The following is a 17,782-nucleotide window of genomic DNA, read 5'->3' as shown; positions in this document are numbered from 1 at the left end:
CTTCTATTTCTGGTTAATCTGGCTAGTGTTTTATTGATTTTTTTTACCTTTTCAAAGAACCAACTTTTTGTTTCAATGATCCTTTGTATTGCTGGTTTTTTTCCCCTTTCCTTTTTATTTAGTTCTGCTCTGAGCTGTGTTATTTATTTTCTGCTGCTAGCTTTTAGTTTGGTTTTTTTCTTCTTTTTCCAGTTTCTTGAGGCATGGTACTAGGTTTTTAATTTGTGATCTCTTTTTTGGTGTGGGCATTTAAGGTTACATACTTTCCTCTTAGCATTGCTTTTTTGGAAGAGATTTTGGAAGCTGTTTTCATCTTTATCCTTCAAGAGATCTTTTGATATTTGTCCTTTTTAAATTAAGAACTTTTGTTCATTAAAGGCATTAAAAAACAGAAAGACAAGTTACAAACTGGGAGAAGAATATCATTCAGCAGTAGGTTGTTTAATTTCCATGTATTTGTGTGTAGTTTTGAGAGTTCCTCTTGGAATTGATTTCCACTTTCATTCCATTGTGATCTGAGAAGATATATGGTATTATTTCAATTTTTCTGAATTTTCTGAGACTTGTTATGTGGCTAACATATGATCTATCTTGGAAAATTTCCCATGCGCTGATTAGAAGAATGTATATTCTGCAGTTTTTGGTAGAATGCTCTGGAAATGTCTATTAGGTACATTTGTTCTAGAGTGCTGTTTAAGTCCTGAGTTTCTTTGTTAATTTTTTGTCTTGATGATCTGTCCAGTTCTGTCAGCAGAGTGTTGATATCCCTGGCTATTATGATGTTGCTCTTTATTACCTTCCTTAGATCTAGTAGAATTTTTTATGAATCTGGGAGCTCCTGTGTTAGGTGCATATTCATTTAGAATTGTTACATCTTCTTGTTGTAATACTCTCTTTATCATTATATACTGACCATTTTTGTCCTTTTTTACCATTGTTATTTTTTTTATTTTTTTAAATTTCAGAATATCATGGGGGTACAAACATTTTGGTTACATATATTGCCTTTGCATTGCCCAAGCCAGAGTTACAACCATGCCCATCCCCCAGACAGGGCACTCTGCACCGATTAGTTATGAATTTACTCATCCCCTCCACCCTCCTTCCACCTGCCCGGCACCCGATGAGTATTATTTCCATGTGTGCACCTAAGTGTTGATCAGTTAGTACCAATTTGATGGTGAGCACATGTGGTGCTTTTTGTTCCACTCTTGTGATACTTCTCTTCGAAGAATGGGCTCTAGTCCCAACCAGGATAATACAAGAGGTGCTAGTTCATCATGGTTTTTGATGGTTGAGTAGTACTCCATGATATACATATACCACATTTTATTAATCCACTCATGTATTGATGGGCACTTGGGTTGTTTCCACATCTTTGCAATTGTGAATTGTGCTGCTATAAACATTCTAGTGCAGATGTCTTTATTGTAAAATGTCTTTTTTTCCTTTGTAGATGCCCGGTAGTGGGACTGCTGGATGAAATGGTAGGTTTACTTTTAGTTCTTTGAGGTATCTCCATATTATGTTCCATAGAGGTTGTACCAGTTTGCAGTCCCACCAACAGTGTATGAGTGTTCCTATTTCTCTGCATTCACACCAGCACTTGTTGTTTTGGGACTTTTTGATAAAAGCCATTCTCACTGGAGTTAAGTGATATCTCATTGTGGTTTTTATTTGCATTTCCCTGATAATTAGAGATGTTGAGCAATTTTTCATATGTTTGATGGCCATTATTCTGTCTTCTTTTGCAAAGTTTCTGTTCATGTCCTTTGCCCACTTTTTAATTCATGCACTTTTACTTTCTCTTAGCTCCCTGACAACTTCCTCCATAGCACTTATCAGTATGTGTCATAATGATATATATTCTTTAGAGGGATCTTTTTTGAAACATCTGTCTCCCTATTCCAGTGCAAGCCCTATAGTAAAAGTTACTAATGTCTGTTTTGTTCTCCACTGTACATTTTGTGGGCCTAGTACAGTGCCTGCTACATATTGGACTCTCAAATATGTTTGTTGGAAAAATGAATGAATGAATGAATTGAAAAAGCAAATGGAAAGGATGAATAGCTTGATACAGAGACTGGTGGATAAATGTATGTACTCGTGGTCTTCCCTCATGTGTGGTTCCCCAAGTCCCTGGTAGTGGGGAAATAGACAGGGATATGTGAGGGACAGCAAAGGGATGAAAGATACCCGGATACAGAATATAGGAGGAGAAAGATGGGTGGGAGAAGGATGGAATGAAAAGCCAGTCGGAGGGCTGAAAATATGTAGGAAGGAGGGAGAGAGGGAGAGAGGAAGAGAGAGAGATAGCAGTGGGGGTGGGGAGGGGAAGCAAGGAAGATGAGGAAGAGATGGAGGTTAAAGACAGGAGGTAAGACTACAAAGGTGGCAAGCACAAAGCCAGGGACAGGAAGAAAGCCAAAAAAAAAAAACAAAAAAAACAAAACCTCTCCTGACAACTGCACAGTGATCAAAATATTTCATTTCCTTTGGATATATACAAAGTAGTGGGATTACTGGATCACGGGTAATTCTATTTTTAATTTTTTGAGGAATCTCCGTACTGTTTTCCATAATGGCTGCACTAATTTACAATCCCACAATAGTGTGTCAGAGTTCTCCTTTCTCTGCATCTTCCTCAGCATTTGTTATTTCCTGTCGTTTTGATAATAGCCATTATAACTAGAAGGAATTGATATCTCATTGTGGTTTTGATTCACATTTCCCTGATGATTAGTGATATTGAGCATTTTTTTATATACCTGTTGGATAATTGTATGTCTTCTTTCGAGAAATGTCTATTCAGATCTTTTGCCTTTTTCAAATTGGATTATTTGTTTTGTTGCTATTGAGTTGTTTGACATCCTTACCTATTCTGGATATTAACCCTTTGTCAGATGCATAGTTTGCAAATATTTTCTCCCATTCTATAAATTGTCTCTTCACTCTGTTGATTGTTTCCTTTATTGTGCAGAAGCTTTTTGGTTTGATGTAATCCCATTTGTCAGAGAGATACCTCTACATCAATGTTTATTGCAGCACTATTCACAACAGGCAAGATATGGAATCAACCTAAGTGTCCATAAGTAGATAAATGGACAAAGAAAATGGGGTATATATACACAATGGAATATGATTTAGTCATAAAAAGAATGAAATCTTGTCATTTGTGACAACACAGATAAACCTAAAGGACATCATGTTAAATAAGTCAATCACAGAAGGACAAATATCACATGATCTCACTCATAGGTGGAATCTACAAAGGTTGATTTCATATAAGTAGACAGTAAGTAGAATAGTGGTTACCAGAGACTGAGGAGAGTAGGGAGTGAGAGGAGGATGGGGAGAGGTTGGTCAATGGGTACAAAGTTACAGCTAGATAGGAAGAATAAATTCTGGTGTTCTGTTGTACAATAGGGTGACCATATAGTCAACAATAATATGTTGCATACTTCAAAACAGCTGAAAGAGAGGATTTTAAATGATCTCCCCACAAAAAAATAACAAGTGTTTGAGGTGACAGATGTGCTAATGACCCTGATTTGATCATTACACATTACATATATGTATCAAAACATCACACCGTATCCCATAAATATGTACAATTATTATGAGTTAACTAAAAACAAAATAAAACTTATAATAAAAAAGCAAAGACAAAAGAATAGTGAATTCCAGAAGTTCCCACTTTTCTTTTCCTTACCTTCAACTCTTAACATTAGCCATGAAAAATTAAAGCTGTTTGTAAAAGTTAATGCAACAAAGGTCCCACTCCAGTCATTGCTTTTGGTGAAAAGCTAGCAGCTGAGATCTTATCAGTAGTAATGGTGTAGGGAAAAGGACAGGGACAGGAAGGCATTACTCTTTCTGAAGCAAGCTGCACTCATGTGTCTGTGTGGGAAACACATACTGTGAAGGTAATAGACTGATGTATGCATTACTGTGAAAAGAAAAAAAAGAAGGAAACATCAAGTCTTGTATAATACCCCACGGAGAATTCCCCATGATGGGGCACTGAGGTGAAATTGAATCCTCTCAGGCACAAAACAAGGAATTCCAGATTAAATTTTCCCTGCTCCTAGTATTGGGAATTTATCATATCAAACTTGTAAAATGAAATAGAGAATATAGCAAGCCATAAGAACATTGGAACCATGGCCATGACATACCAAGGACATTTTTGTGGCAGGTGTAATAGTAATGAAACTCAGCGGAATCAAGGAGCCATATTTTTTAAATGCTGATGTTTCTCAAGCTCTACATTATGTTTTATTAAATAATTCACCATGGGCCTGAATTGTTACCTGAACCTAATAGAGGATTATGGGCAACATCTCAAGGTTCAAATGGAGAAGTACTTCCCATACTGAAGCCACTGTAACATAATGATCTTATTTTTCCCATATTCTCTTCCTTTCCTCTCTTCTGAGATATGAAGTAGATAAAAGTTTACAGTGATTCCCACATTGGGCAACTTTGAGTGGTGAATGTGGCATGGATATGGCTTTACAATGGGATTTATTTGGGGAGGACAGAGGAAAAGACCATGATGACAGCTTACAAGAGTGCAACACTGGTTTTCCAATGGTAATCAGCAGCTCTATAACAGTTACCACAGCCCTAACCAACCAAGAGGCTGATCACCAGCATACTTGTGAGGCATGTTCAGAGAGTGGTCATCAAGAACAAAGTTATCATTAGATAATTCCTTTTTATCTTGAGATTCTTTTGGGGAGGGGGCAAGGGTGGTGATTGGCGAGAAGCCAAAAAGAATTCTGCTGAATATTTTTAATATATAACTTAGCTGTAAGTTTTATATGAAATAGCTGAAAGATATTTCTTGGAAGGGCAGTAGTGATACATTTTGTCTGTTTCAAGGCAACTATAAAATATGAGGTACATAAAATAACATTGTGCCCAAGGAAAGACAATAGTTGGTTAGATACGGTGGAGTCCTTACTGAAGAGGACCTGAAGTGGCCAATTCCAACCGAGAAATAGCAGAAGCCAGTGAGTCAGCCATGGGATGTGTTTGCAGTTTGGATCATCTAAATGTCAAGTTCAAAGTTCTGTGAGATAAAATGAGACCAAAATGAGGACAACCTGCATTCTGTGAGACCACTTTAAGAACCTGGTACCTGAACTTGATGCATGAGCCCATGAGGGAAAAGACAGGTGTGGGGGAACCACTGGGAGTCAGGAGACATTCTAGCTGCTGGCAGCCCTGATTATACATCACCACGTGCCTAAGAAGTCAGTAGAACACAGAAAAGGAGAGCAGACGCTAGAAAGATCAAGGAGGATTGAACTCGCCAAGGAATGAATGGGGAAGAAACATCTCCATCTTGTTGAAAGCCTCTGTACAAGTCACCATTATTTCTCACATCTGACAGAAAGAACGTCCTAACCAGTTTTTCAGTGTCTTGATTCTTGCACCTCCACCACGTTCCCCATGTTTCTTCCAGAGACATCATTTTTTTAAAAATGATCATAAAAACAATTATCACACCCCCATTGCTTAGAACTGACAATGGCTTTTTATAACCATAGATGAAAAAAAGTTTGCTCATACTTTGGAGAATGAATAGGTAAAATGTCATGAAGCACACCATGGGTTCTCTGCAGAGCACCTTGGATACACCTTAGATGTTTGCATAGCAACATGGATACATCTTAAAAACACAGGGCTTAGTGAAAAAAACATTAAGAAATGTGATGGATATTTCTACTTCTAGCCATGATGAATTAACAGGAACCAGATTTACCCTCCCCGCTAAATACACATAAACCAAAAAATTATAAGACTTTACATCACTACATGGGACAGTGATCCCCGAGAGAAGGGAACCTAACCAGGTGAGCCCTCTGATTGCCCAACTCCCCCAGCTCCTTGCCTGGATGGAGTTTGCAGGCTGCACCACGGGGAGATTGAACACAAGCAGAGCCCGATGGACAACCTGAGCGACGGAGACAGAATTGGGAATCCAAGGGGCCAATAGGACTAGGATTTGCTGGGAGTAATGGAGAGGAGAGAGCTGCACGAGAGGCAGCTCTGCAGATCTTCAGAGCTTTCCGGTTCTGATGCAGGGTATGAGACAGGGGAAGTGGTGGTAGATGCCTCGCAGTTTCTGGAGTGCGCACCTGTGTGGACAGCGGTGCCACTTACTGAGATTGTGAAGATAGGAGAAAAACAAGAGACATGGGGATGTGCGACAAGTGTGTGGGAGAGGCGAGAATACCAAGTGACCAGTTTTACAGGGGCTAACGATGAAGAGCCCTTAAGACAGCCAAGTGGTGTGAACTAAAATAAAATCTTAAGGCTCACCCCCCACCGGCTGACTGAATGGACCCCCTTGGCCAAAGGAATATCCTAAAACCAAATTGCCTGCCAGGAGGAGAGGTGGCAGACATGCCTCCTCATGCCCCCTCCCTTCTTGGGGACATCCTTTGTAACCCATTAACAGTTCTAAGCGTACGGCGGGACAAACCTGCAGGTCCTCAATTTACACAACAAATCCACGTCCCCTGGCTTGTCTCTGATAAACAGCTCCTTTTGTTAAAACATTCCAAGCCTTTAGACAAAGCTTCAGGCATTTAGAGAAGTACAAGTCAAAGCATCTTTAAACCGATTTATAACTTGTAAGCACCCCCCTTCCAGAGAGCCCACCTTTTCCAGCAAAACTAATGTATGCCTCCCACGTATTCATTTATGACTTTACCTGCAACCCCCGTCTCCCTGAAATGTATAAAACCAAACTCTAACCCAGCCACACGGAGTCCACTTGCTCCAGATTTCTTGAGCGTGGCTCCGGGTCATAATCCTCAAATTTGGCTGAGAGTAAATCTCTTTAAAATTATTTTACAGAGTTTGGCTTTTTTTCTGTTAACAGTGGAGATGAATGTATGAATGTAGGTGGGGAAACGTTCAAACTGGGGTCGTAGATTTTGGAGTGATTAGCAGATAGCAGGTTGTCAAGGCTTTGGTTTGTGGGGTCTGGTCACCTCTCACAGAGGACGTGCTATGAAGGAAGGGCTACAGAGACACAGGCAGCTAGCTGACGGGGAGATTGGTTAAAGCCAGAGAGCCAGCAGAATGGATATGGCCACAGCAGAGTAAAAGCCGAGGTCCCATTCACACACAGGGGTCCTGGCAAGGCTGATATAAAAACCAACATAAAAATCCACTGTGGATTTTGTAAACAGTCCAGGTTCAGTGTGAGCTGGGACTGTAGCATTTTCTGCCTCAAAAGCACTTTCTCCAGTCATCCTGGAAGCAGAGCAGCCTGTGTGTCCTTGGGTAGAAACCACTTACTGCACTTTCTCTTTTGCATATGGAGAAACCAGGCACAGAAAAGAGAGAGAGAGAGAGAGAGAGAGAGAGAAACCAGGCTCAGAGAAGATCAGTGGCCCTAGTGGGCTCACACAGCTAGGGACAGACAGCTTCTTTCCGCAAGACCACAGCCGCCCCAGGCCCCGGAGGGAACCAGGGCTTCCATGGCTCCCCCACACGGGTGCCTGATTGTCCTGGCTGCTCCAGTGGGCACCAAGAAGGCCTCAGGGGCAGCGAGATTGTGTGACTGACAATGAAGAAGCCTGACGGTCATAGCACAGAGTGGACCCCAAGGAGCAATTCCCACGCCTGGATGGACCCACACAGAGTGGGCAACTGGTGGGTCGGGGGCCTCTGCCTGTGTCCCTCGTCTTCTCCCCCCCAGCAACCCCGGCATGCAAAGCATGAGCTTAGGCCTCCTAGAACGCAAACCTTCCTTTTTGGGGACAGATGTTGGGGTGGGGGTGGGGGGGTCTGTCACTCAAATGGAGGAAGGGGGTTGGTGCCTGGGTCCCCAGCCCAGCACTAGCTAGACATGGGCTTTGGAGTCAGGAAGAGCCAGGCTCAAATGTTGCCTTTTCCGTTCACTGGCTCTGTGGCCTTGTCTAGTTCTGCGGTGCGTCTGTGCCTCAGCTTCCCGATGTGTAAGATGGGGATGCCGACATCCACCTCCCAGGGCTGCCGCGAGAGGAAGACAAGCCCCAGCACAGATGCCGCTGCGACGTACAGAGCTGCGAAATGGGTAGCTGAGGAAGGACACGTGTCTGGGGGCCACAGAGATGGCCAGTGCAGAAGAACACAAAGGGAACTGCCATCCTCTGGCATTTCCATTTCCTGGCCCCGCAGGTTGAGGAGTTCCACTTGTTGCAGCTAGAGACCCCAGCTAGCAGACCGCAGCAGTTGCGACCTAAGGGGCTTATGCTGGGGAAATGGGGCAGAGTGTATCTCCAAGCAGCCTGGAGGGGTCTGGGGGAAAGGACAGGGCAGGCCAGAGGGGCATTGTGCAAACGTGGGGGGTTGAGAGTAGATGATTGGGTGGGTGGAGCTGCACTGCAGGGTACCAGTGCGCGCGCCTGAGGTCGGAGGAGGAGGAGGGGTGAGGGGAATCTGGCGGGAAGGAGCCCCCCACCCGCGGAACCGCATGCGCACTGGGGACCTGGAGGCACGGGCTTTTGTTGGGCAAGCGGGCGGGCTGGAGGGGTCCGCGCATGCGCAGGCTCCCCAGCCGCGGGGGGTGCACGAAGAAAAGGGGCGGGGTGGTCCGGGCTGCTGTGCTGGCAGCAGTAGGCGAGGGCGCGGCTGCGGGGTTCCCGGTGCTGAGCACGGACGCCATTGGAGCCCCAGGGAAGGTAAGGATCCGGCCCCAGCCCGGACCCGGAGAGGGCGAGTGGAACCCGACGCGCTGCGCCCTCCTCCCCCCTCCGGATCTGAACAAAGCCCAAGCACTCAGAACCGGAACCCCATTCGACCCAAGGGCTAGACGGGAGCCCCCGCTCCCATCACCGTGAGTCGCAGGCGCTGGGCTCCGAGCCCTTTTTACGGCGGAACCCATGACCCGAACGCCTGTAGCAGCCCCGTGCGCTGTGCCCGAGCTGCGCTTCCTCAGCGCGGAGGCCCCACCCCCACCCCACCACTCCTAGATTACTCCAGCCGAGCTGACCGCCGGCCCCTTCCTGGAGTGCCAGTCCTTGGATGCGAGAGCTGCGGCGCTGCAACTGGAGCCTCACCTAGGTCCGAGGCCCCGACTCCATCCACCCCTAGCGCTCCAGCATGCGCCCCACCTAGACCGGAATCAGCTGGATGCCCCCCTCCCGGACCTGGGCAAAAGGTCCCTGGGATTCAGTTTCCCTGAGCTTGCCGCTGTCCCTGTTTTCTGAGCCCTCCCACGTGCTCCCCTCCCATCCTGGTGCCCTGCTCCGGCCCTCAAATTCAAGCCCTTTGTTTCCGCCTCTCTCACTGCATCCGCTTTGGGACTCTTGGGACCCCAGCCCTCCGGGACACCCGCTATCCAAATGCAGCCGCTGGGACGGGGAGCCTGCCCATCCTAAACTCCCTATTCGGTGCGAGGGCTGTCCCTTTGCTAGGGCTCTGTCCCTGACCAATCGTCCCCCATCAGCCACTGCCACCCCCTTGTACTGCCTACTACCTAGTAACCTGATGATCGTGGCCCCTGACCTCCCGAGAGATCCCAGCTCCCACCGGATCCCGCCCCTCCCCCTGCAGCTGCCTCCCCCTCCCTCTCAGGCTGAACTCGCTCTCTCTCGGGGACCCGCAGCATGGCAGAGGGAAGCTACAGCGTGGAATCGGAAAACCACAGCGTGGAAGCCATGGATGAGGGGAGCCACGAGGTCAGGGAGGGAGGGATGGCCGAAGGCAACGACTATGAAGAGTTTGGTGCTTTTGGTGGCTATGGCACCTTCACCAGCTTTGACATGCACATCCTCAGAGCCTTCGGCAGCTTGGGTCCAGGCCTTCGCATCTTAGCGGTGAGGCCCCTTCTCGGCCACCTGCTGGCCTGGGCCTTTTGCCCTGGGAAGGGGGAAGGGGGCTGGGTGAAGGGGAGGGTGGAGTGGGGGAGGACTGCCCAGCTCCCCCAAACCTTCCCTCTCCTGCTGGTTGGAGGAAGGGGGTTTGGGAAGGTCTCGGGGTGGTCGGGGCTGGCTGCCAGGGGGGAGGGGGGCCGGCCCAGGGCAGCATGACACCGGCGTGTTAGAGTGGTCTGCCTTCCCTGCCCTTCTCTCTGGCCTTGCAGAATGAGCCCTGGGAACTGGAAAACCCTGTGCTGGCCCAGACCCTGGTGGAGGCCTTGCAGCTGGATCCGGAAACACTTGCCAACGAGACGGCCGCCCGTGCCGCCAACATAGCCCGCTCTGCCGCCTCCAACCGTGCCAATCGGGCGGCCGCCCGGGCCGCCGCCGCCGCCGCCCGGGCCTCCTTGAACCAGGCGTTCACTGACCACCGGGTGGCCACACCTCGGGCCTTGGGAGACAGTGTGCAGCCCACGACCCGCACCGAGGCTCAGGGGGCCACCCCTGAGACACCCCTGGCTTCTCCGCAGATCTCCCAGATGTTTGTCTCCAGTGAGGTGGCTGTCCCTGGGGCTCCAGCAACCTCCACGCAGTCCCAGGCAGCCTCCGCGGCCCAGGAGGCTGCTACCGAGGGCCCTAGTACGGCCTGTGCTTTCTCTGAGGCCCCACGTGCCAGTGAGGTGGATGCCACCCGGCCCAAGGCAGCGTTTCTGGGCCAGAACGATGTCTTTGATTTCACTCAGCCGGCAGGTGTCAGCGGCATGGCCTTCCCACGCCCCAAGAGACCTGCCCCGGCCCAAGAGGCTGCCACGGAGGGCCCCAGTGCTGCCTCCGGTGTGGCCCAGGCCGCACCTGCCAGGGAGGCGGCAGCCACCCGGCCCAAGGCGACCAAGTCTGGGAAGGCTCTGGCCAAGACCCGGTGGGTGGAGCCTCAGAATGTTGTGGCTGCAGCTGCTGCCAAGGCCAAGATGGCCACAAGCATCCCTGAGCCCGAGGGTGCAGCTGCCACCGCTCAGCACAGTGCCGAGCCCTGGACCAGGATGGGAGGCAAGAGGACAAAGAAGGTGAGATCTCCCTGCCGCCTCCACACCCCCATGCTCCCCTCCTTTCCTTCTTGTTCTCGCCTGCCCTGCCCTGCCCTGCCCTCCCCTCCCCTCCCCTCCCCTCCCCTCCCCTCCCCTCCCCTCCCCTCCCCTCCCCTCCGCTGGGCCGTGTTTCTTCAATGCAAGTTTGCTGAGCATGTTTTCACGTCACGGAGTTCCTACCCTCGGGACTGGTGGGAGAAGAGGCTGGCTCTGTGCCTGGCCCTTAGTACGCACGCGGCACGTGCCAGCCGCTGCCCGTCCTGCTCTTGTTTGCACGTACCTGCTACGGGGAAGGCGTGTGCCGCGCACGTTGGCATTGGCGAGCCTGGTAGCCCCTGGTCTCCGCTCTAATTCTGCAGTCCAAGCACCTGGATGATGAATATGAGAGCAGCGAGGAGGAGAGAGAGCCCCCTACGGTCCCACAGACCTGGAGAGCATCGCAGCCCTCGGTGACGGCGCGGGCGCAGTCGGCCCCTCGGACCCCGATGGCCCCGAGGTCCCAGATACCCTCAAGGCACGTACTGTGCTTGCCCCCCCGCAACGTGACCCTTCTGCAAGAGAGGGTAAGAAGTCTGCCCTTCCCCATCTCCCTCCTCTCCTCCCTTTGGGCCACTTCTCTGCAGTCACCCGTGCCTCGGTCTCCCCGTGTGTCCCTCCTTCTGCAGGCAAATAAGTTGGTGAAATACCTGATGATTAAGGACTACAAGAAGATTCCCATCAAGCGCTCAGGTAGGCAGCCCGTGCCCCCTCGCCAGCCCCTACTCTGCGGCTGTGCCCCCCACCCCACCCCCCGCCCAGCAGGCTGCAGCTGGTCCGTCCAGTGCCACAGCACGGGGTCCCGGCTGTGCCGCCCCCCGCAGGGCTGACCAAGGGGCCGCAGCTCTGTGGCCTCTGCTCAGCCCAGGTGCTCGCTCTAACTGCCCCCACCCGCAGACATGCTGAAGGACGTCATCCGAGAATACGACGAACATTTCCCCGAGATCATTGAACGAGCAACATACACTCTGGAAAAGGTGGGTGCGGGTGGGAGCAGCTCTGTGGAAGAAGACTGGGGGGGCGGGGGCCTGCAGCCCCTCGGGGTGGCGTCGGTACCTCCGGTTCAGGAGCCTTGCCTGCCTCTCCGCCTGGGCCCTTCCCTGCCCTGGCTGCTCTAGCCGCGCCTCCTGCCCTCCCTGACCTCTCTCGTGCTCCCCGAGCCTTTTCTTGTCTCCTGAGGGGGGTCTCACTGGCGCTGCCGGTGCCCAGGCTCTCACAGGGCAGGTCCCCCGGGTCCTCTCCCCTTCCGCCCTGGCCCATGAGTTTGGATTCCCCGCTGAGGAGGTTGAGGTTCTAACCGGGAAGTGCCTGCCTGCCTGCCAGGTGCCCAGCACGGGGTTTGATCTCCCCCCTCCCCACCATTGTCCCCCCCTGTGCAGAAGTTTGGGATCCACCTGAAGGAAATCGACAAGGAAGAACACCTGTACATTCTGATCTGCACACGGGATTCCTCAGCTCGCCTCCTTGGAAAGTAAGAAAGGGAAGGAGGGCTGTGGCCTTCCCGGGTGGTGCCCGTTCCCGGCCCACAGCCCCTCAGAGAAGTGGGAACACGGAGCTTGAGTGCCGAGCACGGCTCCCACACGGTGGGGACTAGTGCTTGAAAGGGACAGTAGCCTGGGCTGAGGCCTTGCTGCCGGCAAGGTCCCCCCAGGCTGCTGTCAGGGTTTCCTCCAAGGCTTCCGAGGAAAGCAGCTTGCCCTTTGCCCTCTGCCCTCTGCCAGGCGTCTGCTCCCTGCCTCAGCCTGTCCTCTGCGGAGCCCTGGCAGGGAAGGACCAGGGTCCATGTTTTAGGGAGGAGGTGATTAGGTCTGAGGCAGAGGTGTGAACGGGCTGGGAGCAGGGCGTGAGCTGTGCCCATGGCTGGGAGGAATTGCCCTGGCGCTGGGGTGTGTGGGAGAGGCCAGGAGAGTGAGCCGGCTGTCCCGTCTCAGCCAAGTGGCTGCTGGACAGGATCCCGCTTTCTGCACCTTTAGGACCAAGGACACTCCCAGGCTGAGTCTCCTCTTGGTGATCCTGGGCGTCATCTTCATGAAGGGCAACCGTGCCAGCGAGGGTGAGTGGCTGGACCTGCAGCCGGGGGCTTGCCCAGAGCCTCTTCCTGCGGTGCCAATCTCTCTCACCTCCTCTCCCCTTGCAGCTGTCCTGTGGGAGGCGCTACGCAAGATGGGACTGCGCCCCGGGTGAGACTGGGCTCTCCCTGATCCTCCCCTGGGTGCCGTCCTCTGGCCAAAGGGGTCCCGGGATGGGGACAGCCCAGTGGTCTGGTGCAGGGGAGTGAGGCTCCCCAGACTAGGTGGAGGGCAAAGGGTCTTGTCAGGATGGATGGGGGAACGGTGCCAAACTCTCAGCCGCCTCTCTGCTCTGTGTCTCCAGATGAGAGGTAAGAGAGACGGCCGGAGTTAGGGACTGCGTCACACCCTACTGGGGTGTCCCTGGCGAGCAGTCATTTGGCCTGTGCTGCATGCCCAGGCCTCGGTGGCGATGCCCTGTGAGCTGGGAAGCTCCTGATCATGCCAGGGAGTGCCCCTGCCCTCATCCAGGGGTCGGGCACTGCCACCATCTCTGCTCATGGATTCCCGCCCTTGCCCTCAGGGTGAGGCACCCGTTCCTTGGCGACCTGAGGAAACTCATCACAGAAGAATTTGTGAAGCAGAAGTGAGTATGTAGGAAGCTCACTTCCTTGCGTGCAAAAGAGTGTGGCCGAGAGGGCCTTTCCGTGTCCCAAATCTTAAAGTAGAGGGACGGGCGCCTCCGGCGTGGGCACGGGTGCGGGTCGGCCCGTGCGCGCCTGTGGGGAGCAGGGCGCCGGGGCAGTCTTGGAGAAGGGAGCTTGCAGTGCCTGAGCACCAGGCGTGGGCAGGGAGCGGCTGAGTGTTTCTTCCCTGCCCGTGGGTTTCCTCGGCGGGGTCTTTCCGGGGCTGGGCCAGGCCGTGATAGAAACCCTCTCGGCGGGTGTGCTCAGAGCAGGGGGCCTGAAGAATGACTCCTCTGTTCCCAAGGCACCCAACAGGAACTTGGGGTCGTCGTGACGAGGGGCACAGAACACTTGTGGCCTTCCTATGAACAAATGCCCTACGCCTGTCCCCCTGCCCTCCCGCACGGCTTCCAGGCAGGAGCAGTGGCAGGAGGCTTTGGGGGCCTGCCTCTGGCAGGCAGAAGCGCAGGGAGTGAGACTGTGAGCGCGTGCGTGGGGGGGGGCTGGAGGCGCGGGGCAGGCCTGTCGCAGGGGCCGAGAAGGGGCGCCGTGGAACCCGTCAGTTCAACCTCAGGTCTGCCGGGCTAGACGCAAAGCTTCTTTCCTCCCACGCTAAGGTACCTGGAATACAAGAAGATCCCCAACAGCAACCCCCCCGAGTACGAGTTCCTGTGGGGCCTGCGAGCCCGCCACGAGACCAGCAAGATGCGGGTCCTGAGATTCATCGCCCAGGTAACGGAGGCCTCTGTCCGGGGCCCTGTGCTGGGGCGGGGCTTCCACACCCTGCTTGTCTCTTGGTCGAGGCTTGCTTGTTATGGTGTATTTCCAGTGGGGGTGCCAAGGCTCAGAGAGGTCCCCGAGCGCCTTACACCCGGTCACAGGCGTGGTCGGCCTGAGGGATGGGGCGACGTCCCCGGTGTGGCCCAGAAGAGCGGAGCCCGATTCCTGCCGAGCGCACGGGAGGAGGGTGTGAGGTGGGCAGCGGGCGCTCGGTGGGGCTGGGGCCGCTCCCCACATGGTCGGGGTTGCTGTTTCCGCCTCAGAATCAGAATCGAGACCCCCGGGAATGGAAGGCTCATTTCCTGGAGGCCGTGGACGATGCTTTCAAGACTATGGATGTGGACATGGCTGAGGAACATGCCAGGGCCCAGATGCGGGCCCAGATGAACATCGGGGAGGAAGCTCTGGTTGGACGGTGGAGCTGGGACGACATCCAGGCCGAGCTCCTGACCTGGGATGAGGACGGAGATTTTGGCGACGCCTGGGCCAGGATCCCCTTTGCCTTCTGGGCCAGATACCATCAGTACATTCTGAATAGCAACCGTGCCAACCGCAGGGCCACTTGGAGAGCTGGTGTCAGCAGTGGCACCAACGGTGGGGCCAGCACCAGCGTCCTAGATGGCCCCAGCACCAGCTCCACCATCCGGACCCGAAATGCCGCCAGGATTGGCGCCAGCTTCTTCTCCTGGATCCAGTAAGAGTTTCGGAAGAGAAAGGCAAGGGCCTCTGCGGGAGGGCCGTGCAGGGGCCCTGACACGTCAGAGGGAGGCCGCGGGCGGGGTGGATAGGGCGCGAGCAGTGGTGTGCGTGTGGAAGGACGCTTGTTTTCTGATTTCTCTCCCTCCCTGGTGAGCGCGTGTTTCCCTCAGATGTTCCCACTTTTATTCCTTGTGCTTGCAGACACCGCTGAAGAGCTGCAGCAGTCTTCCCCGCCCAGCCGGGGGGCCTCCTCAGAGTCCTTGTGGACACGGCGCCCCAGGCGGCTTCCATGAGTTCAAGGTGGCATGCAAGATGAAGCTTTCTTTGCTCTTCCGGCTTTCGTCGTGTGCTTTTTCTTGTGCTGTCATGTTTTGGTATCAGTGTTCCATTAAAGTTGCAGAATGCACTGGGCTGTTCCCTCGTTTACCTGTGCACGTGGTGCCGTCCTTGGCCCGTGGCTTGGCTTGTAGCGAGGAAACTTCCTCGGGCTTTCTGCCACAGGTGGGCCCGACTCTGCTGTAAGGGTCCCCAGGGGCAGGCGGGATGCTGGCAGGTGTGGGGGTTCCCGCTGAGTGTGGGGACCATGAGTTTGAGGAGGCCCCCGACAACACGGTGTGTGACTTCCTGCAAGCCTTGCCGGGCAGCCCCAGTTCCACGCCAAGAGGGGGCGCAGCAGGAGGGATGGAGCGGAGGACTGGCTTGGTGCCACTGTCCCTCCTGCTGAGGGACAGGGTCAACAGACACCAGGACCCCGCCTCCTGTAGCCCCATCTTGGAGAGGATGTTCTGGAACCCTTGGCTCATCATTCACACAATTCAGAACCTCGTCCTAGGGACAGAGTCTTGAGGACAGCGAGATGGGCCTGGCCGCGATGCGCTCCCTGCTCCAGCGGGCAGAAGGAGGAGCCGTGATTGCTGGGAGAGCCGGACTGAATGAAGACCAGGCTTTGTGCGCACCTAGACGGTCCGTTGCCTGTGACAGGCCGGAGGCCTGTTTGGGGGCTTCTGTGCTCTTCTCCTTTGGAAGCAGGGCTCTCCCCGGGAGGCCAGGGCCAAGCCTAGGTCCTGGGGTGTCCAGGGGCTGGCTGATACCTGGGGGAGCCCGGGGTAGGGCTGTAGATCCTCTGGGTGCAAGACGGTGAGGGCAGAGACAGGTTGGCCTCCTGTGAAGGACTCGGTGGCAGGCAGGCAGGGACAGAGTCCAGGGCTTTCTGGAGCTCTGTGGTAATGTCCACGGCTGGGGAGCACAGAGCCCCAGACCAAGAAGATGGGGATAGCAGTGTAAGGATCCTGCCTCCCCCGCCCCTTCCCTTTGCCCCCAGGAGAGGCTCCCGTGGCTGCCAGACTTGGATCCTGACCCAGAGCGGGCTGCATAATTGGCACGGCCCAGTGGTAAATGTAAATGCAGGTCGCCTTGCTCAAAATTAGTCAGAATTTCGAGACAGTGACAGCACAGCATTCAACCGCTAGTGGAGCCCTTGTGAGCCTGGTACTGTACAGGTCACACACCCAGGAAGCCGGCCCTGTCTTCAGACAGACTTCGGGTGGGTCTGCACCGAGCTGGCTGCTGCTGTCATTTCTACCTCTCTGGTGCCTGTGTCCAGGCTTGGCCACAGTGACATTCTGGGATTTTAACAGAAACGGAGTCCAGAGATTTACTGGAACTGGACACACGTGCACACACACACCCACACACTCACACATAAATGGAATCTTCTTCCCTTTGTTTCCAGGTCTATGGCTGCGGCTGGGGGAGAGATGAGGGATGCATGGACACCAGCCCTGGTGTCATCAATTATATGCCATTTGGGTAGAGCCCCCTGGGACGCTTTTATGCACACAGGAGGCAATGCCTTCCCTTGGATCAGGATGGGGAGTCCTAGCCGTGAGTTCGAGCACTGTGTGCAGAGGGCACTCGAGATAGGGAAGCTCATCTGGAAAGGAGCAGGAAGCAGCCCTCACAGACAGGGCACCGGCCGGGGCACCACCTCCCGGGCCTCCGGGCTGGCTGGACTCTCCCCCTGGCACCTGCCCACCCGGAGCTGGGCCTCACCAGGGGCCCGCTCACCCCACCCTGCAGGGACAGCGCTGAGAGCAGGCTGGGCAGGGAGGAGGAGAGCAGGGAGGCTGCCTGGGGCCAGGGAGGAAGGAGCACCCAGGGAAAGGCGGGCAGGCTCTGGGTCCCGCAGGAGGGTCAGGCTGGCCTCCCCAGGGACAGCCACCTCCTCACTCCCAGGGCCAATGGGACACCGAGGCAGGCCTCCCCCTGTCCCAGCCTGGGGCCTTGCGCAGACCCCCACCACAAAGTCCCATGGTCCATGTCAGCAGGTGCCCTCTGAGCCCCTGCTGTGGCACTGACTGCTCCCACAGCCTCCTCCCCAGCGCGGCCTGCTCCCTCCCCTGCTCCTACACTTCAGATCCACAGGCATCAGTGGAGTCGCTTGGTTGCCGTTGTCACCTGGTACATTAAATGGCTCTGAGTGTTCACGCACAATTCCTTGTCAGGGCCTCCGTTTCCATTTATCAGGCAAGCCTGAGAGGAGGGGACAATAGGTCCATTTTGTGGATGAGGAGACTGAGGCTCTGAGAGGGAAGTCCCTTGCTGCAAGTCCTGCGGCCAGG

General features: G+C 53.6%; 1 protein-coding gene and 1 non-coding gene across 3 annotated transcripts; both read left to right on the top strand.

The window, feature by feature from the left end:
• The first annotated feature begins 8,544 nt into the window (after positions 1 to 8,544).
• On the top strand, positions 8,545 to 15,564 carry LOC138377973 (melanoma-associated antigen D4). Of its 2 annotated transcripts, none has more exons than XM_069463164.1 (13): positions 8,545 to 8,687; positions 9,614 to 9,824; positions 10,091 to 10,930; positions 11,311 to 11,514; positions 11,617 to 11,680; positions 11,885 to 11,964; positions 12,367 to 12,458; positions 12,961 to 13,040; positions 13,125 to 13,167; positions 13,580 to 13,642; positions 14,300 to 14,414; positions 14,726 to 15,156; positions 15,363 to 15,564. In XM_069463164.1, the coding sequence occupies exons 2-13, from the start codon at positions 9,615 to 9,617 to the stop codon at positions 15,370 to 15,372; spliced, it is 2,232 nt and encodes a 743-aa protein (XP_069319265.1). In that variant the 5' UTR covers positions 8,545 to 8,687; position 9,614; the 3' UTR covers positions 15,373 to 15,564. The 2 variants fall into 2 exon arrangements, with proteins under 2 accessions (XP_069319265.1, XP_069319266.1); XM_069463165.1 differs by having other exon boundaries at positions 8,610 to 8,687; positions 9,583 to 9,824.
• Positions 13,937 to 14,067, top strand: LOC138379354 (small nucleolar RNA SNORA11). The gene has a single exon (XR_011232120.1). It is a non-coding gene; the product is annotated as a small nucleolar RNA SNORA11 (small nucleolar RNA).
• Positions 15,565 to 17,782: the final 2,218 nt, after the last annotated feature.

This window comes from Eulemur rufifrons, chromosome 30 (assembly GCF_041146395.1).
Source record: "Eulemur rufifrons isolate Redbay chromosome 30, OSU_ERuf_1, whole genome shotgun sequence".
In the NCBI taxonomy this organism is placed as follows: domain Eukaryota; kingdom Metazoa; phylum Chordata; class Mammalia; order Primates; family Lemuridae; genus Eulemur; species Eulemur rufifrons.
The sequence above is the reverse complement of the archived record's forward strand: the minus strand, read 5'-3'. Positions and strand labels throughout refer to the sequence as shown.

Coding starts and splice junctions, on each gene's coding strand:
- LOC138377973 (XM_069463164.1), top strand. CDS start 9,615: ATGGCAGAGGGAAGCTACAGCGTGGAATCGGAAAACCACAGCGTGGAA. Junction 10,931..11,310: donor GAGGCAAGAGGACAAAGAAG/GTGAGATCTCCC, acceptor CTAATTCTGCAG/TCCAAGCACCTGGATGATGA. Junction 11,965..12,366: donor CAACATACACTCTGGAAAAG/GTGGGTGCGGGT, acceptor CCCCCTGTGCAG/AAGTTTGGGATCCACCTGAA.